The sequence below is a fragment of the Oncorhynchus kisutch genome, linkage group LG14, assembly GCF_002021735.2.
Source record: "Oncorhynchus kisutch isolate 150728-3 linkage group LG14, Okis_V2, whole genome shotgun sequence".
NCBI lineage: Eukaryota > Metazoa > Chordata > Actinopteri > Salmoniformes > Salmonidae > Oncorhynchus > Oncorhynchus kisutch.
Window position 1 is genome coordinate 28,711,196 of NC_034187.2, and position 21,926 is coordinate 28,733,121.

Here is a 21,926-nt window from a genome sequence, read left to right on the forward strand (position 1 = left end):
TAATGAGTCAAAAGATATCTTGTCCTGCAGTTTTACATGCACGGACCTAGTTCATATAACTCATTAAGTGAGTCAGGTGAGAAAAGGGACCTAGACATTAGTCACAGCAGATTTTATACATGGAATATGTAGGTGGAGTCTTGTCGTGTTGGTCTTCTGACCGTTCTCGAAGGGTTGGAGGCGGACCTGCTCTAGCCAGAGCAGGAGCCCCATTGGTGCACAGCAGAGTCTTGTTCTGAGCACCCGACCAGTAGAGGGGGGTGAGATGTGTGTTTATACAAGGAGATATTTGTGTATCATTAAATCTGATACAGGAGAGCAGAGGGGGTCGTGAAAGAAGAGAACAGAGGGGGTCAGTTTTATGGCTGGGTGTATGTGTTCTTGCGGTGAAATGTCTTTGTTTCCTGGGGTGGTAAGACAACAGAGCTGAGGGGGGGTAGTTTTATTGCTGGGTGAGTGAGCTGGTTCCTGTTTTAGCAGGGGTACGTAAGATGATTTGAGTCAGGCGGTTTGGCTTGGCGCTGTATAATATATGAGCTATGTGTACGAATGTTTATATATATATATAACAGAAGGAGGAGAACCTAATTCGGTTTACTGTTAGATCTGTGGAATTGTCAGAGTTGAGGTCCTTGTGCGTTTCAGGTAAAATAACAACCCAATGTCTATATCCCAGGACAAATTAGCTAGCAACAGCAAGCTAGCTAGCTAAATTGACAAATGTTTAATGCTTTTCGACCTGTCCCCATTATAATTCGTTCGGAGTTTGGTATTTTATTACGATCCCCATTAGCTGTTGCAAAAGCAGGCTGTGTAAAAAGCAGCCTGATCGTGTCTGGTGTGGGGGAACAAATTCAATATGCGCGCGAAGGCGCACGCAGGTGGTTTGGTCAGCATGTAAGTAAGTTACAGTATTAAGACTAAACAGGATGCGCTCTTAGGCCTACAGCTCGATGGTGCTTATACAAGGATACTGTACAAAGCCTACTAATGATAACAACATGATTTATTATTATAATGATGATCATCATAATTGTAATAACAATAAGGAAATCAAGAAAAAGGAGGGTATAGGAGTAAGAGCTGCATGCATATTATATAAATACAAATTTATTTTAGGGGTGACATGTAGCCTAATGGTTAGAGCGTTGGACTAATAACAGAAAGGTTGCAAGATTGAATCCCCGCGCTGACAAGGTAAAAATCTGTTCTGCCCCTGAACAAGGCAGTAAGAATAAGAATTTGTTAACTGACTTGCCTAGTTAAATAAAGGTAACAAACAGACAAACAGGTAGTGTTAGATTACAATATTGTTATGCCGGTTTGGAACAGTGTAAACAACACTAAATACATTAAGTAATAATAGTCTGCTCCAACATTAACAAATGGTATAGCCTTTATTACAGTTTAGCAAAGATTAAAAACACCCAAATCTGTGAAATTGCTTTATCCAACATTCTGCTGTTGCATGAGGCTTGGTGCTTACAGATTCAGTAGGCTATTAAACAAACACTCAGATCCTGCTTCTGCTGCCTATTTATCTTATTTCTGTAGATAGAAAAAAAAAACTATTTTGTTGCCTGTATCGTTTGATTAACACAACATGTCTACCACTTTGAAGATGCAAAATATTTTTTTCTTGTGAAGCAAACAAGAAATAATACAAAAACAGAACACTTGAGCGTGCATAACTATCCCCCCCCTCCCCCAAGCGATTACAACTGCAAGACTCTTGGGGTATGTCTCGCTAAGCTTGGCACATCTAGTCACAATAAGGCAAAACTTCTCCTGCTCCTTCAAGTTGGACGGGTTCTGCTGGTGTACAGCAATCTTTAAGTCATACCACAGATTCTCAATTGAATTGAGGTCTGGGCTTTGACTAGGCCATTCCAAGACATTTAAATGTTTCCCCTTAACCCTGTCACACGTACCATCACACGGGTGTGATCATTCTACAGTGGTCCCTGAAGCGTACCATCACACGGGTGTGATCATTCTACAGTGGTCCCTGAAGCGTACCATCACACGGGTGTGATCATTCTACAGTGGTCCCTGAAGCGTACCATCACACGGGTGTGATCATTCTACAGTGGTCCCTGAAGCGTACCATCACACGGGTGTGATCATTCTACAGTGGTCCCTGAAGCGTACCATCACACGGGTGTGATCATTCTACAGTGGTCCCTGAAGCGTACCATCACACGGGTGTGATCATTCTACAGTGGTCCCTGAAGCGTACCATCACACCAGTGTGACTAGAACATTTATTTAGAACGGCCAGTTTCGAATGACGCAACAATCAGCGTTTGAGCTGGCCACACTTTATTTTCAGAAACGATTTACCAAAACACACTGCTTACAAAGTTATGTCCAGAATGTAAGCAGTATATTTTTGGCTACAATGTTCAGATATTCACAGAAGTATCTATAGCATAACACAATCATGTAGGCTACATTTGTCCTAGTGCTAACTGAGGAAAGATTGACGCAACACAAGCGGTCATATTTGTGTAACTCTCAGCTGACAAACTACAATATGAATTAGCTAATAGCTATTACTATTTATAACTAATCACATCACGGGTGAGCTCACCACTGATCGAAATAATTGAGTAAAACACTTTCTAGAAATCTAAAGTAATCCGACAATTAGTTTCAGCATGCCCCCATGCTTCTTTTCCTCACAGAAACCAAAGATAAGAGAAGACGAGATGAATTTAGCCTGTTTATAGGTTACACACCACACCACACTTACCAGAATGTTATTTTGTTGGCATTTACAAGTCCCCATTACCATTAAAACATAATCAAAACCTATTTATTTCACTTACTTGCTGTGCTGTTGTTAATTTGTTCAGTCGTTTCATTCTCAACCAGGATTTCATCATACATGTCAAGCAGTGAAGTTTCAGCTCTGTCTGTCTGTGGCCTCTCTTCTCGTTTCAATGCCATGACAGAGGGTGTCACGTCTGCTGCAGACACAGTTGATGAGCTTATTTCTCCAGTCAGTTGTTTGAATGGCGCTAGGAGTGTTCATGTTTCAAACATGCTCTCAAATGCCATTGAAATGGCAGCAGCGGTATGAGAACCAGCACATTCTTGAGCGTGCAATACGGCTTTCCTCAGTATGAAATCCTCGTCGACCCACTGTGCTGTCAGACTCAGCATGCTCATGGGGCTGACATCGCTGGTTCAAAGGTCTGTCATGAAGCTAATAGCAGTGACGCCCATAGCAAGTAGTTCATGGATGTGAATTTCAACAATACTGTGTAACTCCGGTAGGGCAACATCTGAAAAAATGGGGCCTACACGGTAGTGTGTATCGGTGCTCCACCAGTCGGCGAAAGCCAACATCATCCACGACAGAGAACAGTTGATTGTCAAGGGCAATGAATTCCATTATCTTGGTTTTAATGGATTTCGCCTTAGAGTTGTCTCGCTGAAATGAATTACTCTTTCAAATGACTGTTCGTCTTGAACTTGTTTTTAATTGTTGGAAGTGTGCGATTTTAGTATTTTTCTGCTTTAGTTCTGTGTAGCGCTGTATTTTTTTGTGGCATCATTACATCATATACCTGCGTTATATAGGTATGCATGTCAAGTTTGACATCGGTTTTGCACATTGGGCGTTAAACTAGACATCGGGCCGATGTTGGCATTTTTAGCTAATATCGGCCGATTCCGATATGCTCACCGTAGTTTTTATATCGTGCATCTCAAATATTTACATTACCTGACCATCCCAAGTAAAACTCATCTAGACCGAATAGGGTTTAAGGCATTGTTCTCAATCCAAATATGCTGGTTAATTTAGCTATTTTGTACATAGCAACATAGGGAAAGATGCCAATTCTATGGCGCGCTGACATAACCAACATGGTAGAAAGCGCATGTTAAAATACTATTAGATTTATTCGGAAAGTATTCAGACCCCTTTTCCACATTTTGTTACGTTACAGCCTTATTCTAAAATAGATTTTTTAAAATGAAGACCCTATAATGAGTTTGCCAAAAGGCACCTAAAGGACTCTGACCATGAGAAACAAGATTCTCTGGTCGGAGTTCAATATTTTACTCTTTTGCCCGAAGGCCAAGCACTACGTCTGGAGGAAACCTGGCACCATCCCTACGGTGAAGCATGGTGGCCCAGCTAGAGCCCGGACTTGAACCAGATCAAACATCTCCGAAAATACTGTGCAGCGATGCTCCCCATCCAACCTGATAGAGCTTGAGAGGATCTGCAGAGAAGAATGGAATGAACTCTCCAAATACAAATCAAATGTTATTTGTCACATGCGCCGAATACAATTTCCTTACCTGGAAATGCTTACTTACAAGCCCTTAACCAACAAGGCAATTCAAGAAATACAGTTGATTAAAATATTTACTAAATAAACTCAATAAAAAATAAATGTACATAACAATAATGAGGCTATATACTGGGGGTACCAGTACCGAGTCAATATGTGGGGGTACAGGATAGTCAAGGTAATTTGTAAAGCGACTATGTATAGATAATAAACAGCGAGTAGCAGCAGTGTAAAAATAAAAGGGGGGGGGGGTTTATGTAGATAGTCTGGGTGGCCATTTGATTAGTTGTTCAGCAGTCTTATTCTTTGGGATAGAAGCTGTTAAAGGAGCCTTTTGGTCCTAGACTTGGCGCTCCAGTACCGCTTGCCGTGGGGTAGCAGAGAAAACCATCTGACTTGGGTGACTGGTGTCTGATACTTTTTTGGGCCTTCCTCTGACACCGCCTAGTATATAGGTCCTGGATGTCAGGAAGCTTGGCCCCAGTGATGTACTGGGCTGTACGCACTACCCTTTTGTAACGCCTTACGGTCAGGTGCCGAGCAGCTGCCATACAGGCGGTGATGCAACTGATCAGGATGCTCTCTGGTGCAGCTGTATAACTTTTTGAGGATCTGGGGACCCATGCCAAATCTTTTCAGTCTTCTGAGGGAGAAAATGTGTTGTCGTACCCTCTTCACAACTGTCTTGGTGTGTTTGGACTATGATAGTTTGTTGGTGATGTGGACACAGGAACTTGAAACTCTCAACCCTCTCCACTCCAGTCTCGTCGATGTTAAAGGGGGACTGTTCGACCCTCCTTTTCCTATAGTCCACAATCGGCTCCTTTTTGTCTTGCTCACATTGAGAGAGAGAAAGAGGTGGTTGACCTGGCACCACACTTCCAGGTCTCTGAGCTCCCTATAGGCTGTCTCATCATTGTCGGTGATCAGGCCTACCACTGTTGTCGTCTGCAAACTTAATGATGGGGTTGGAGTTGTGCTTGGCCACTCAGTCATGGGTGGACAGGGAGTAGAGGACAGGACTAAGCACGCATCCCTGATGGGCCCCACTGTTGAGGATCAGCGTGGCAGACGTGTTGCCTACCCTTACCACCTGGGGGCGGCCCGTCAGGAAGTCCAGGATCCAGTTGCAGAGGGAGGGGTTTAGTCCCAGGGTCCTTAGCTTAGTGATGAGCTTTGTGGGCACTATGGTGTTGAGCACTGGGCTTTAATCAAATTGGTGCTCCTTTTGTCCAGGTAGGAAAGGGCAGTGTGGATTGCGATTGCATCATCTGTGGATATGTTCGCGTGGTTTGCGAATTGGAGTGTGTCTAGGGTTTCTGGTATGATGGTGTTGATGTGAGCCATGACCAGCCTTTCAAAGCACTTCATGGCTGCCGATGTGAGCGCAGGTTACCTTCGATTTCTTGGGCACAGGGACTATGGTGGACTGTTTGAAACATGTAGTTATTACAGACACGGTCAGGGAGAGGTTGAAAATGTCAGTGAAGACACTTACCAGTTGGTCCACGCATGCTTTGAGTACACGTCCTGGTAATCCATCTGGCCCCACGGCTTTGTGAATGTTGACCTGTTTAAAGGTCTTGCTCATATCGGCTACGGAGAGCGTGATCACACAGTGGTCTGGAACAGTGCCAACATCTTTTCGTGGTGTTAAATAGACAGCTATGAATAATATAGATCGTTTGGTCTACAGCTTATCATGAGGTATTTTACCTCTGTCGAGCAATACTTCAAGACTTCTTTAATATTAGAAAAAATAGACACCCCCGCCCCTTGTCTTACCAGAGTAGCTGCTCTGTTCTGCTGAAACACGGAGAAGCCAGCCAGCTCTATATTATCCGTGTCGTTGTTCAGCCAAGTCTCTGTGAAACATAAGATATTTTTAATGTCCCGTTGGTAGGATAGTCTTAATCGTAGAACATCCAGTTTGTTTTCCAAGGATTGCACGTTGGCCAATAATGCGAAGGGAAGTGGTGGTTTACATACTTGTGTGCCAAGCTTGTAGCGTCATACCCAAGAACACTCTTGGCCAGGGTTGCGCAAACCTTTTGGCACGAGGGCCACATTGGGATTTAGAAATTCAACGGCGGGATACATTTTTTAGGGGACCAATTGTTTGTTCAAATCAATTTGAGGGGGCCCCCTGAGTGGCACAGCGGTTTAAGACACTGCATCGCAGTGCTTGAGGCGTCACTACAGACCTGGGTTCGATTCCAGGCTGTGTCACAGCTGGCCGTGACTGGGAGACCCACGAGGAGTTGTCTGGGTTAGATGTTTTGGCAGGCTGAGATTTCCTTGTCCCATCACGATCTAGCGACTCCTGTGGCGGGTCGGACGCCAGATGTACAGCGTTTCCTCCGACACATTGGTGTGGCTGGCTTCCAGGTTAAGCGGGCATTGTGTCAAGAAGCAGTGTGGCTAGGTTGTGTTTCGGAGGACGCACGAGAGTTGCAGCAATGGGACAAGACTGTAACTACCAATTGGATACCACGAAGTTGGAGGCAAATGTTTTTTTTTTAATGTTTTGCGGGCCGGATTCAAGTGCCCGACTGGCTGTACTATGCCCCCACCCTGCTCAAGGCTTTAATCACTGGCAAAGGTGCTTCAACAAGTACTTATGTGTTTCAGTTTTTATTTTTAATACATTTCCAACATTTCTATAAAACAAGATTTTGCTTTGTCATTATGGGGTTGTGTAGGTGAGGAAAACCAATACATTTTAGAATAAGGCTGTAATGTAACAAAATGTGGAAAAAGTCAAGGGTCTGAATACTTTCCGAAAGCACAGTAATATAACCATATACAATTGCAGTATCACATGTCTTAGGGTGATAAACTGTGCCATCCCCATGGCTTCTACAATGGATTTGTCCACTGAGACACCGCAAATCAGACAGGTGTCTGGTGCACCATGAAAAAATGGTGACTGCTCCACTAAATAAATCTCGGTCGACCAACAGCCCATCGACCAGTCGGCTAAATGGGGTCAGCCCTTATAAGGGCACACTGTCATAACGTGCTCAAATATGCAAATAGCAAGTATAAGAGGTTTATAGCCTTATCATATTTTATTACAACCATCTATCCTGGGCACATTTTATTAGCTTATTTTATACTTCCTCAGGCAGTCAGGCAGTGTCTTTGACCTCTAGACAAGGGGGAGATCTCTCTATTCCTTTTTCTCCACAGAGGGTCTTGGAGGCTGACGCAGCTGAAGATGCTTACCATGACGATGAGGACTATGACGTGGACACCCCCAAAAAAAGACACAGAGGAAAAAGCAGGGTAGGTGATCCACAGTGACATACTGTACTGTAGTGAACTACTGCTAATGCACATGACTGACCTAGTTAATAATTCATTAATGGATTCAGTCCCTCACTGGTACTATATTTGCATTCATTATCTGGGCATCTGTGCTGTGAGGACTTCCTGTTATCTGAATACCATTCAATGCAAGAGAATGAGCTGAATCAATTCATTATAATGCATCAAATCATCTTGGTACCATGGCTAAGTACTATTGTATTTATACTGACAGAATTACATTATAGATTAGTATTTTTTTCCCATCACAATCCAGTCATAAGCTTTAAAAAAATACCTGTCCTGAGAAACATATCCTTCATACAGACTATGACATTGATGACAATGGAAACCGACAACCTGTAGCTATGAACTACCATCGAACCTATTACCCTGCCAGCCAGTTGAATGCACCTGTAGAAATTTGCTTATCTGTTGGCTGCTTTCTTTGCAAGTGAAATTTCACTTACATTTTTATTTATTTTTTTACAAAAATGTAAATTCTTATACAAATCACCTCCCCCCTTTCTATTCTCTCATGTGTATCTTTCCACAAAAAAAACATTTGAACAAATCATAGTTTCAACTAATGGGGTAGAAATATATCCTAGCATATACAGTTGTTGGCTGGCAGGAAAGATATCAGTTTGATCTCACAGGTATTAGTGTTTGCCTGTTTATTTTTTATTTTTTATTTATTTAACTAGGCAAGTCAGTTAAGAACAAATTCTTATTTTCAATGACTGCCTAGGAACAGTGGGTTAACTGCCTGTTCAGGGGCAGAACGACAGATTTGTACCTTGTCAGCTCGGGGGTTTGAACTTGCAACCTTCAGGTTACTAGTCCAACGCTCTAACCACCAGGCTACCCTGCCACTCCTGATTGTGCTGGGTCTGCCTTTATGAGGTGCTAACTTGTCGGTTGGACATTTTTAGTTTAGTATGATATGGGGTTATACTGTAGGTTTCCTTTTCATTTGCATGACACTTTGTTGTCATGTACTTCTGCTTGCCACTTTCCTTGAATCACTGAGTCTTTATGGCTTCTGCTGGCTTAGCGCTGTGGTCTCCTTGGTCACCATGGTGATGGTGGTTTTGTCCCCACAGGGTCGGATTTCAGGCCGCAGGAGGACAGACATGGATGACCAGGACAAGCCATATAGCTGTGACCGTAAGTAAATGAGTCAAATAATGATCAACCACCCTCACATATCGTATCAAAAGGTGCATTATGATATCATCCAGTCATGAGACATTTGATCTCCATTTCAACTGGTTGGTTTTGTTAAAGACCTTCTCCTGAAGAGAGCTGATGGTACTACCATGTCTCTGTAAGCTAGTTAAACAGTATATTTGAATCATAAAAATGGATATGGATTTCTCTGGTCTGGATGTCTTTCTACAAAGAGATTAGGTGCTGTGGTGCCTTCAGGACAGCATTTCAACGATCTAGCCATCAGGTCTTAACTCCAACTAAATGAAACCCTAACATTTCAGCACTATGTAGATAAGTCATTCAAATCCCCCTTGGAGAACTCTCACATTTTATCAGAGCCATGTGTGTTTCCACTTGCTTTTTACCAGAGATGAGAAGCACAGAGGAGACAGCGTTGTCACTGTCTCAAGTAGGCATGGCATTTGCATGTGGAAAACCTAGGCAGGAGTTATGGATTTTCTGTTGTTGTGGTGACTTTCTGAGTGGGACATACTCATGCCCTTTTTTTTTTTTTTTTGGCTTTGTGTTTTCTCCATTTCAGAGAGATGCCAACAAAAGCATAAGTTAAACAGCGGCGTCTGGTATCTGGACTTGTTGCCTTTTACTGGTATCTTAGGAAATGTGGATTTGTTTGTAGTTGATTAGTGTTCTCCGTGATCTTATTTGGTGTACTCTATATCCATTCTCTAAACAATAAGTCCATGTTGTGTGACTCTTGAAACACTTTTGTTCCCACATCAGGTTTCTGTTTCTCCTGATTGTGTTCCATATTACTGAGGTGTGAACCAGTTCCCTGTATTTTCATACCTTTCTCCAACAGATAAGCTAAGCTCCACCATTTGGATCCTATCAGTCTATTTACAGAACTCAACTTGTTGAAATTCTCAAAGCATGTTTTGTTAGTCTACAGATATGACCTTATTTGGCAACCTTACTGAGCATACTTGAAGATGCGATAAAGCCATTGTGCAACAAAAAATGACATGAATGCTCATATGTGGAAAACATACTACCTGACACTACCAGTGTCCCTAATGTTGAAATCGATCCTAATGTTTTCAGTGCAGTGATGGGAACATTGTGATGTAAAGGTCTTTTTGAATTTTTACCAAATCCCTGTGTGTGTCCCTCTGAAAGTGGCACAAAGATGCAATACGTACAGTGCCTGACCTGAGACTGGGACAGAGATACGTACAAAAGACCTGAGACTGGGACGGAGATTTGTCTTCCAACAAGACAATGATCCAAAACATAAAGCAAAATCTACAATGGAATGGTTAAAAAATAAACATATCCAGGTGTTAGAATGGCCAAGTCAAAGTCCAGACCTGAATCCAATCGAGAATCTGTGGAAAGAACTGAAAACTGCTGTTCACAAATGCTCTCCATCCAACCTCACTGAGATCGAGCTGTTTTGCAAGGAGGAATGGGAAAAAAAATTCAGTCTCTCGATGTGCAAAACTGATAGAGACATACCCCAAGCGACTTACAGCTGTAATCGCAGCAAAAGGTGGCGCTACAAAGTATTAACTTAAGGGGACTGAATAATTTTGCACGCCCAATCTTTCAGTTTTTGATTTGTTAAAAAAGTTTGAAATATCCAATAAATGTCGTTCCACTTCATGATTGTGTCCCACTTGTTGTTGATTCTTCACAAAAAAATAGTTTTATATCTTTATGTTTGAAGCCTGAAATGTGGCAAAAGGTCGCAAAGTTCAAGGGGGCCGAATACTTTCGCAAGGCACTGTAATGTCTCTGTGTTGATAGACACGTTCTAAGAAGGGAAGAAGTGAGTGTTTTGTCTGTGTTTTGTGCCCCCCCCCCCCAGTCTGCGGGAAGCGTTACATGCACCGTACAGGGCTGAGTTACCACTACACCCATTCCCACCTGGCAGAGGAGAGGGGGTCCGAGTCCTCCCGGTCACCCTCCGCACAGCGCTCTGACCGACACAAACGTAAGGCACGCAAACTGATATTCAAGGCCTCTAAAATGTCTCTCTTCTGGTTTCACCATCCACAGAAATAGAAATACACAGAGAGCCAATGTGTGTTTTTTTAAACATCATGGCTATTCCTAGTATGCAGTTTGCATATTCATGCGAGCTTTGTTGCAGTCAACTAGCTAAAGTAGGGATAGCTGTAGGTGTAACAGGTTTACCTGCGCCTCATGGCTAACCACCTCCCCTGGGCTGTCAACATGTGATTTCTGTCTTCAGTGCAAGTTCACAAGCCCCATTTTAACCAACAATGTACACGCATAATGTTTAGGTCAACCCTGTCTGAGGACTTTGAAAACACATTTTTTTCATTTAATTTTGTTCATATCTAGTTGATCCAGCCTTCTGTTCATCCTCTGCAGGTCAGAAGGGTCCAGGTAGTACTGCCATTACCAATAACTACTGTGACTCATGCCGGTGCACCCCAGGCTCCAACAAGCAGAGGGGTAAATCTGGGGAGAGGGGTCCCTGCTCAGTCTGCCGGCGCTCTAGTGAGTACCCTGCTCTGCTACACAGCATCCAAAACCATGACTATGACTAAGCTGTGCTGTAGCTGTTATGTGCTACCATCATCCTGTCATCTTGTTGTTGCCAGCTGGCCGCCCAGAAGAGAAGGAGGACAGCAGGCCGTTTGCTGGGGCAGAGGAACTGTTTGGCACCACCTCGGAGAGTGACACGTCCACGTTTCACGGCTTTGAGGACGATGAGCTTGAAGAGCCCTCGTCAAACGGCAAGGGGACATCCAACCGATACAGATAGAGAAGAACTTTCTAGGTTTAAAGACTATTTTTAATATGGATAACCTCTGGCAAAAGTCTGCTGCTTCTTTTTAAATGTTTTTATTTAAAGTGATTATTTCAGGAGAGAAATGCAAGAAGTGTTATTTTGTTATCTACTGAACCTTTGTTTAATAATTTATGAATGTGTTTTTTTACATTAACTTTGAAAGCAACTGAAGGTGTCTCTAGACAAATGACTTGCTCCCTATGTGAAATGGAAAGAATTTCTTGGATTATTTTTCCACTGGAGTGGAAAAGGCAAATATGTTATGAAAAAACACTGGAACATGTGGATATAATTATGCTCTTTTTGGGATGATTTGCCAGAGAAAATAAAATCCAATAATTTATCTGAAATTGAGTTAAATGACAATGTCTGGATGAAGAATGAATGTCAACACAAACCCTTCCCTCGACTTGTTGATGTCACTAGAATCACCCATGCAGTTTGGAAAGACTTCCACTGCTTCACCCTCTGGATTATAATAATGTGAAACTGGAGTGGCGTGAAGCAAAGGATTGATGTGTGAATTAAACAGAGGGTTATACCAGAAGCAGGGCATGGCTAGCTGAAAGGTAAGCACCTAGGTCCTATTCAAACATAGTACAGTACTTTCTCATTTAAACACAAGGTGTATTCTTATTCCATCAGTTCATGCCTTGCATTTGCCATCAATAAAGATAAAAACAACTGTTGGTTTTATGCCAGCTATTTTGGAGTGTGTGTGACTCCACAATCTGACCCATTTGTCTCTGTTGTAGGAGTACCATGGCATGAGGACCCAGGGGGCTTTGCAGCCAGTGAGGGGTGAGGTTCAGGACCCTCGACTGGGCCTCCACACACCCCTTCACTGGGCCCAAAGACCCTATCCGTCTGGCAGTCAGCCACCAAACATCCATCCGTCCAACCACTATAATGCCAGCCTGCCAGCGACCACATAACCTAATCCTCCCTAACTCAGATATTTTCTCTTTTTGAAGCAATTTCCCCCCTGAGAATGTATTGTTTTTCTCCTGTGTTTTCGTCCTCTACGGCTGTGGCCACCATGCCCAGCCGGCGGGATCCAATGTGACACTGAGACGTCATTAACTTCATCACTGTGCCAGCCTGCGACCCAGGCAAGAAACCAGCTCTGACAGCCATGATGACCCAGTGACCTCACTGGAACCACCCTGAACTTTAACCTCTGCCCCTGTCATAGCGGCGGTACTGGACTTCCTCTGTCACTTATACAACAAAACCTCTGGACTACTTAGACATTCTCTTACTCTTTTTAATGTCACTTGAGCGGGTCAAACAAATCAAGAGCTTTCTTGAATCCCTTTCATCCTGAAGTTAGAATCGTGCTATGTTCCTTAGTTTTGAACACGATATTGACAGTTTGGGTTGTTGGTGTCATTTTGGTGAGAGGTGGATATTTTATTATTCGGTTTGTTCTGGCTTTGTTTATACCTCTGTCTTTCTACAATACCTACTTCTACTCAGGCGTATGATTTGTACTGCTGTTGATTGTTCTCTCTGCGTCATGATGCATTCATTGTCAGCCACTGTCCCCTGCCTGCCTTTATGTGATTGTATCCCTATGGTTTAGTCATCACAATAACACGTTTAGTGATCCCAGCTTTAACAAATCACAGTATTCTGAACTGTGCCCAACAAAGTTCATGGGCACATTACTCCATATTTTCTCCTTCCTCTGACTCACTTGTCAAATGCTTTTGTCCAGAATCACTTACAAGGCATGTGTGCATAATGCAAGGATAGTTGCTTACAATTGCAGAAGGAGTCTTTAAGCTGTAAAACAATGTTTTTTAAAAAACATTTTGCTTAAGTGCTATATAGCTGCGTTTACACGGGCAGCCCAATTCAGATCTTTCTTTGACCAATCGCATCAGATCATTTCCTATCAGATATTTTGTGTCTTAAATGTTGACTCTAGACACTCACTCACATAAACATTCTTAACACTGAATTCCCTCAGGGACCCTTTCATCCAGTTTTTAGGACTTCTAATGGAGAATTATTTTGTTATCAACAACAACCTCCCCATCAATTACTGTGTTTCCATGGTATCCTTAAAGGTCTTAAGTTAGTCATATTAAATGACAACCTGGTTGCTATTATGGTCATTGTTTTTCTCTCACTGGAACAAACATCATGATACAGTATACTTCCAACCAACACTTCATGGAAGTCAGTGATGTCTGTCTGTATAGAAACAAGTGTCATCACCACCAATCATGTACTAGTGCATAGCTTAGCTAGTGTATACCTCATCAAAGAGTCAGAAACAGCAATAACCCCAGAGCTCTTAGCAAGCCTTCCTGAGTTAGAAGGAAGCACAGGGGTCGGAATAGAGCCAAGAGATGAAATGGACTTGACCAGTCATTTTATCTTCAACTGTAAATAACTCAAATCGAGAGAATTTAAGTCTTTGTTAAACTATTTTTATTGTATTGAAAGAAAATAAAGAATGAGACTCTGCCCTCTCTGGATATTTGGGGATGTTTTTCTGCGGTCCTATGTAACACTATTGTAGTAATTACAATGTTACCACATACTGTAAATGAGAGGTCACCATGTAGACAGAGGTCCAAAGGTTTTATTATTTGGTGCCCACAAGATATCAGGTGCATGGGTATTTTACATTTATAATAGTCATCTTGCTGTTTGAGAAACTAGAAGCACAAATTCCCTGGATATGTTACATGCATAGTAATGTGCCCATACCATACATAACATGTGCTTTTAGATCATGGAAATCTATAGAGTCGATTTATATACAATACACTCTGTACACTATTGTGTTTGTGCCAACAATATTTTTAAGCACTGACTCAATACATGAAGCATCTCTACCTTACAGTCAAGAGGTTATCAGTTTATGATAATCATAAATATTAACCAGTACAGTGTATTGCAGTAACTCTAATTGAAACAATTATTTAAATAATTATCTCAGTATTTCAAGAACTTGGGACTATAACGTTCTATCTGAAAAAAAGATTATTCTAATATAATTGGCTTTAAAGTTCCGAACCCTTTGGTCTCAGCAATTTTTTATTTTTAACTTCACATGAATTGTGGTATTTAGATCACTATATAGATAGAGAACACTGAACAGAACTGTCAATAACTGAATTTTGACAATGCAGATTGAACATTATAGTACCTAGCTCTCGATTTGTCTTTCATAATATTGTCTCTGGCATAACTGTGTATGCAACTAATAAACTTTGATCTGAGTTGATCATGTGCCCCCCCCCCTCCCCCTCACCACACGAGGGAGTTGTTGTTGTGCTGTGAATGATACCCTCTTCTAGCTCAGGACTTTGGGAGGGTAGAAGTGGTATGTACTGTATGTACTGTATGTTCCAGTTCCAGGGGTGGATGCAATATATCAGTCAGGTGTATATCATGAGTTTGTCCTTTCAGCAGTGATGCTCCTGTTCTGTTCAGTGGTGGGGCTCGAGGGCATTTCCCTTTTGTTTGTGTTTGAAGATAGAAGAGGAACCAAGCAGCTTGCTGGGTCTTTGTTCACGTGACTTTTACTCCCCAGCTCAGACTCCCTAAACTCCATTTCGCCAGAGCATTTTCCCTAACAAGCATGCACACTGTTTGGCAAATATAACAATGGCTTGCAACATGATGAGCACATACACATCTCTCTGACCCAAAGACTGGACTATGGATAAATGACTGAGCATGTAGGTAATGGTTTACATTGACACTCATGCAACAGAAAGGCTAGTACTGAATAAAACTGAAATTCTTAGGCTGTTAAACGTTATACTGTAGGACACCTCTGCTTGTGGGGTGAAATGAGGCCCTGGTCTCAATGGGTTCCCCTGGTTAAAGAAGGTTAATAAATAATTTGACATTAAATAAATATTCCTGCCACACCTCCTGTTAGGGCAGGGCAGGCCACCATGTTCCACAGAGGTTGTGCATGGTTTTTACTCTCCATTAGATGGTAGTGATGCAGGGCTATTTTCATTAGGGGCCTGTAAGGCATGTGAATGTCACTTAAGTATCTCTGCGACTGATCAGACGTGGCACTTATTTGGCATGTATCTGCTTGAATAGGTCCAGAATAATATGTAAACCCCATGATGCCATGTAAAATACTAAATAAGGCTGAAATCACACATTTATAAAGTCATTGACATTATTGACATTTTCCATAAGGGATAGGGGTTTTTGAAACATTATAGCTATCTATATTGATTGAATCAAATGGTAGGTGTTCTAGAGTGTATGATCGTCTATGTAAAATACTAGAGCTTTCTTGTCCAGGTCTCCTTTGAAAAATAAGCCGTTGACCTCAATTGGACTTCATGATTTCAATCAATAAAAATCCAACCACAGCATGAATTCTAAACAAACTAAATGTTTTGATGAAACATGCAATGATTCATTGTAGATTCTCTATCAAGGCCTTATAACTACTCTTGGAATGTAATGAAGCATGGAGAATTTCCCTCAAAGTTACTTAACCGGTCTTCTATAATAACAATTATAATACCTTAGATTTATGGGCAAATAAAAATATATTCCCAATCACTGCAAAAAATAACAGGTTTTAAGTTTCCATCAGTGAACAGGATTATACGGTGTACTGTATAAGAAAAAATATGATATAGATTTAGATAGATATAAAAAAAGAGAGATTTATTATCCTGCTGTCTTTATTGCTGACTGCCTAGTGAGGGCAGATGGAAATGTTTATATACGTATATATATATATATGTGTATATATATGTGTATATACCCCATTATGACTCTTTGAGCTTGTATGTCGCCCTACTGTAACCGTGTGTGTCTGTGTGTGCCTGTACTGTATGCATGCCATGTAGTGAGTGGGTCAAGGCCCGCCCTGGCTGGCATGATCCATTCCTCTGTGGTTCTGTGAGTATTCCTAACCCCAGTTCTGCATGGTACTGTCTGTAACCCTTCAGAAGAGAGCCTCCTGCCCCAGCACGCCCCTCTCCCCACATGGTCATGACCCCTCCAGGGGTGTCTGTCTGTGCCCCTCCTGCCCAGGCAGTGTCAGGAGGACTGCATCAGCCCTGTCAGCCGCTTGCCCGTCAAAGACTTTCCCTGGAAGATGGAAACAAACTTTAGTGGCTGGGTTTCTGAAAAACCATGCAGTCTGTGTACATTGCTGTGCCAAGAAAGTACTTAGACAAGCTATCCCTGCCAACATGTTGAGCACTTACCTGTCCTTTTCAGATTTTTAAAAAAGAAATGCAAGTAAAAGACCTCTGTACTACTAGCCTTCACAATCATTTTGACCTTGAAAAAGGTCTTCGTTGGGCCGCGTGCCTGTGTCACATCCCTAGTTCCTGGTAACTTACCACACTGCGGGTGAACTTCTCCAGGGAGGTACGACGGCCCTGCTCACTCTCTGTCTGTGACTAGAGGCAGGGTGGTGTGGGGGTGAGAAACGGTGAGAGACACGGGGAGGGGAGGAGATGAGGGAAGGTTAGAAGCGTTTCAAGGCAAAACACATTTTAGGCCATGAAGCCAGAAGCAGTGGCTGTGGTAGAGAAGCTAGGGACCAGGCCAGCAGGGGGGAGTGCCTTTTCAGGGGACTAGATAACACAGGGATGCTGCTCACCAAGAGAAGATGATGCTTTGATCTGCTGTGGTGCTGATCATCCTAGTACACAGTATAACAGGACTTGCTTTATTTTCTGTTTTAGAGAGCCATGATTGTATGTATAAATCTGAAGGAGTCAAAGAATATAATAAGTGACAAAAATAATCAAGCAAAGGTAAGCTAATGTCTCAGTTTAGATGTAAATGGAGATATAGTATCTGTAGAAAGTGTAGATTTTATTATAAATGTATCCTCTTCCAAAAATGGATGGAGTGCTTTCAAACATATTTAGTAAATGCACAATATCCCAGGTGGAGGGTGCGACTGATTAGGGTTAGTTATAGTAGAGCTCACCGGCTTCTTTCTGGCTAGCAGGAGGTCCTGATAGATGTTAGATCTCAGGAAGCGTGCATAGCTGTCACTTTTCATCAACTTGAAGATGTGCTCCTGGAGAAGAGGGAAGAGGTGGTGGTGATGAGGGGGGAGGGGGGGGGGGGGAAGAGAGAGAGACAGGGAGAGTTGAGATTATGTAAGAAGGCACGGGGGAGCTGAATGTTAACCATGCGTGCTAACATGGAGGGACTGAGGGGGGGAGGGAGAGGTACGGAGGGTGGGAGGGAGGAGTCTCCCGAGACAGGGCTGAGTGAACACAGAGCCATCCACGCTAATGCACCATCAGGCAGTCACCATCAAACAGAGCTAATACAGTTTGAACCTAAGGAATCTAGGATGAATGCATGGGCTATTCATAGGCATTACTCGGCCCATTAGGCCCTGGCTAACCTAACATAGCAGGCCTAAAAAGACAACTGAGCTGAGTTTCCACATCCGTTTTTCAGAGGAAAATGAAGCTAGGTTGAATGAACTGTATCCCTGAAAACCGAATGCATTCGGTTGTTTGCAACTACGGTAAGGGTGGGCCCTGGCAACCACAGATTCTTCACCGCTATTCACTCACTTCCTTCACACTCCATCGATCCATCCACACCCCTCTCAGCCACTGCAGGGGGTTTACTGTATATGCAGTAGTGGCAGCAGTATTGACTGTGTGTGTGGGCGTGCGTGCATATGCGTTTGTGTGCATAGGGGAGGTGGTGATACATACCTGTGCGTCCTCATAGCTGTATCGTCCAGGGTCTTGGAGGTTATGGCTGGTGCGCTCATAGCTGTGGGAGTCCAAGTTGATGGAGCTGGGCGCTCCCTCTGCCAGGAACTCCTGCCAGATCTCCTGGGCCCTGGTTGCCACGTTCTCCAGGGGCCTCCGCTTCAGGTCCTGCACTGCCAACCAGAACCTAGCCAAGGGGCACAGGGAGGGCACAGCCAATAGAGATCAGTGTCTGCAGCATTCACTTCCCATTATTATCTGCCAGGAGAGGAGAGCTCCCCCCTGTGGACATTCAGTGCAGTCATTCCCTCATCCCCTGTTTCCCTGTTTCACATCTCATTACCGCTACTCAAAAGTCTCTCTATCTAATGGCCTGGGGAATTGAAATGGATGTGAAACAGTAGAATGAAAGAGGATAGTGACTGTGTATCACTGTGAGCTGTCACTGTAAGGCTCTATCTCTCACCGGAGGTTCTCTGAACTGAACTCAGACTCCAGGAACTTGAGGAATGCTTCCTGCCCTGCTGGGTCCTTTAGGGCCTCCTCCAGAGAGAAGCCCCACTTCTTCACACGGTGCTGGCTGGGGTCCCGGCTGCTCACAGGGAAGAACGGAGAGAGACAACCATGATGCCTTTCAGACTTAAAACAGACCTGGTTAACTGTACATGATCTTCCCACAATACATACACTACCGGTCAGAAGTTTTAGAACACCTACTCATTCAAAGGTTTTTCTTTATTTTTACTATTTTCTACATTGTCGAATAATAGTGGAGACATCAAGACTATGAAATAACACATATGGAATCATAAAGTAACCCAAAAATATATTTAGATTTTACATTCTTCACATAGACACCCTTTCCTTTGATGACAGCTTTGCACACTCTTGGCATTCAACGAGCTTCACCTGGAATGCTTTCCCAACAGTCTTGAAGGGGTTCCCACATATGCTGAGCACTTGTTGGCTGCTTTTCCATTACTCTGCAGTCCAACTCATCCCAAAACATCTCAATTTGGTTGAGGTTGGGGGATTGTGGAGGCCAGGTAATCTGATGCAGCACTCCATCACTCTCCTTCTTGGTAAAATAGCCCTTACACAGCCTGGAGGTGTGTTGGGTCATTGTCCTGTTGAAAAGCAAATGATAGTCCCACTAAGCCCAAACCAGATGGGATGGCATCTCGCTTCTCCTCCATGTTTTATGGTGGGAAATACACGTGCAGAGATTATCCGTTCACCCAAACCACGTCTCACAAAGACATGGCGGTTGGAACCAAAAATCTCAAATTTGGACTCACATTTCCACTGGTCGAATGTCCATTGCTTGTGTTTCTTAGCCCAAGCAAGTCTCTTCTTCTTGTTGGTGTCCTCTAGTAGTGGTTTCTTTGCAGTAATTTGACCATAAATTAAGCAATTATTTGGGCTGCAGTTTCATGATGGTTTCTGCGAATGCAGTTGAACTTTAAAAGTTCTTGAAATTGTTCATATTGACTGACCATGTCGTAAAGTAATGATGGACTGTAATTTCTCTTTGCTTATTTCAGCTGTTCTTGCCATAATAATATAGGGCTACCTTCTGTACCCACAAATGAACTTTTAAGAAGGCAACCTGTTAATTGAAATGTATTCCAGGTGACTACCTCATGAAACTGGTTGAGAGAATGCCAAGTGTGTGCAAAGCTGTCATCAAGGCAAAGGGTGGCTATTTGAAGAATCTCAAATCTAAAATATATTTAGATTTGTTTAACACTTTTTTGGTTACTACTATGTGTTATTTCATAGTTTTGATGTCTTCACTATTATTATACCATGTAGAAAATAGTAAAAATAAAGAAAAACCCTTGAATGAGTAGGTGTTCTAAAACTTGTGACCGGTAGTGTGCATTACATTGTGGTTGTGGATGCTGTTGAAAATGTTGATTGCATAGGGAAAGAAAGAGGAGCTAGCCATTGGGCTATCATGTCATTTCAGACAGCACCTGACAGCACCAACCCTCTGCCTGACCTCACCAGTCATTTGAAGACTGATTGTGTTGACTAGTGATGTCTGTGCACGGTGTCCATGGTACCTATAGCCTCACGCTGCCTCCCCAGTGAACCCACCTAGCCTCCAGGTCCCAGAAGGTCATGTCATCGCTGATCCAGGGGTTGGACGGTTCAATGGTTGACGCCAAAGGATCGTAGACCATGAACTGTTCCGTGTAGCCCATGAGGCTGTCTGCTACTTTGGACATTTTCATACAGTGTCTGTCCAGCTGGATGTTCAAGAAGGAAATCTGAGGGAGAAAATAATTAACGATGGCAGAATACGATAGTACCCGCATTACTCAGAAGTGAGCTGGAGTTATGAATGAGACAGACAGACAGACAGCAGGAGATAATGGATAATGGCGGTGATAGTAATGACCTGTCAGGAGCATCACAGTGTGTTACCTCCTTCTGCACGTCCTCTCTGGTGGGCTTCCTGACCGGCTGGGACGGGAGGGACTGGTGGACTGGACTCTGAGTCTGGGTGTCGTCTGTTACCCCATACACCGACTGGACAGGGACAGAATGGATATACATGTCTGTTATTGCTTATACGCTCACCCTCAACACAGGCACGTGCCGCACAGAACATATACATATATACACAAACAGAGAGACCACTCACCACTAAAAGCCTTATTCCTTACCTTTTTCACCCTCTGTGGATTCTTCTCTCTACGGCACTTGCGAATGTCCATCTCTGTGGTATTTACACAGCCTGGCTGTAAGAGAGTTAGTTTCTAGGTCAGATTATAGTGGGTCACCAGGCAGTATCCTGCCCTAGCCTGGAGGCTAGCCTTCATTCAACATTACAACCACAGAGGAGTTGGATAATACAGAACCCTGTCTAATTCAGGCTAACCCAGGCCACACTATACAACTAGACTGATAGAACCCTTTATTGTTCTAACAGTAGAGCCCTATGGGACTTTCACTGTAACACTCCCTGTCCTCTCATCACATCCTCTCTCCAGCCCTCCCTCAGTCCCCAGAAACACTACCTCCTCTCAGCTCACCACCAACTCCCCTCAGCCCTCAGCTCACCACAGGGCGATGGACGTCCCAGAATGCCCTCTCTTGGCTGTCCAATATCTTCCTCTCCACCTTGTCCTTCTTCCTGTCGATCCTGAGGGTAGGGGACAGAGGACAGAGACAGGTAAATACTGAGGGTAGGGGACAGAGGACAGAGCCAGGTTGATACTGAGGGTAGATGACAGAGGACAGAGCCAGGTTGATACTGAGGGTAGGGGACAGAGGACAGAGCCAGGTTGATGCTGAGGGTAGGGGACAGAGGACAGAGACAGGTAAATACTGAGGGTAGGGGACAGAGGACAGAGCCAGGTTGATGCTGAGGGTAGGGGACAGAGGACAGAGACAGGTAAATACTGAGGGTAGGGGACAGAGGACAGAGACAGGTAAATACTGAGGGTAGGGGACAGAGGACAGAGCCAGGTTGATGCTGAGGGTAGGGGACAGAGGACAGAGACAGGTAAATACTGAGGGTAGGGGACAGAGGACAGAGCCAGGTTGATACTGAGGGTAGACGACAGAGGACAGAGCCAGGTTGATACTGAGGGTAGG

The 21,926-nt window shown here is 43.3% G+C and overlaps 2 protein-coding genes across 7 annotated transcripts in view; one reads left to right on the forward strand and one right to left on the reverse strand.

Annotated features, from left to right (window-relative positions):
* Window positions 1-14,858, forward strand: part of LOC109904036 (zinc finger protein DPF3-like) — a 46,894-nt gene extending 32,036 nt beyond the window's left edge. The window contains exons 5-10 of the mRNA XM_020501104.2: window positions 7,503-7,598; window positions 8,726-8,789; window positions 10,663-10,788; window positions 11,193-11,321; window positions 11,426-12,185; window positions 12,372-14,858. Coding sequence (XP_020356693.1) covers window positions 7,503-7,598; window positions 8,726-8,789; window positions 10,663-10,788; window positions 11,193-11,321; window positions 11,426-11,589 — 579 coding nt within the window. The 3' untranslated portion in view covers window positions 11,590-12,185; window positions 12,372-14,858. The remainder of the gene's footprint in view (window positions 1-7,502; window positions 7,599-8,725; window positions 8,790-10,662; window positions 10,789-11,192; window positions 11,322-11,425; window positions 12,186-12,371) is intronic.
* LOC109904035 (regulator of G-protein signaling 6) overlaps window positions 14,193-21,926 on the reverse strand; it is a 68,051-nt gene continuing 60,317 nt past the window's right edge. For 2 of the 6 annotated variants that reach the window (XM_020501103.2, XM_031788197.1), the window contains exons 9-17: window positions 21,390-21,471; window positions 20,993-21,067; window positions 20,751-20,855; window positions 20,421-20,593; window positions 18,784-18,909; window positions 18,318-18,504; window positions 17,567-17,659; window positions 16,968-17,027; window positions 14,193-16,710 (exon numbers count right to left, since the gene is read on the reverse strand). In XM_020501103.2, coding sequence (XP_020356692.1) covers window positions 16,660-16,710; window positions 16,968-17,027; window positions 17,567-17,659; window positions 18,318-18,504; window positions 18,784-18,909; window positions 20,421-20,593; window positions 20,751-20,855; window positions 20,993-21,067; window positions 21,390-21,471 — 952 coding nt within the window. In that variant the 3' untranslated portion in view covers window positions 14,193-16,659. Of the gene's footprint in view, window positions 16,711-16,967; window positions 17,273-17,566; window positions 17,660-18,317; window positions 18,505-18,783; window positions 18,910-20,420; window positions 20,594-20,750; window positions 20,856-20,992; window positions 21,068-21,389; window positions 21,472-21,926 lie in introns of all 6 variants that reach the window. The other 4 variants (XR_004202736.1, XR_004202737.1, XM_020501102.2 and 1 more) reach the window with 3 other exon arrangements.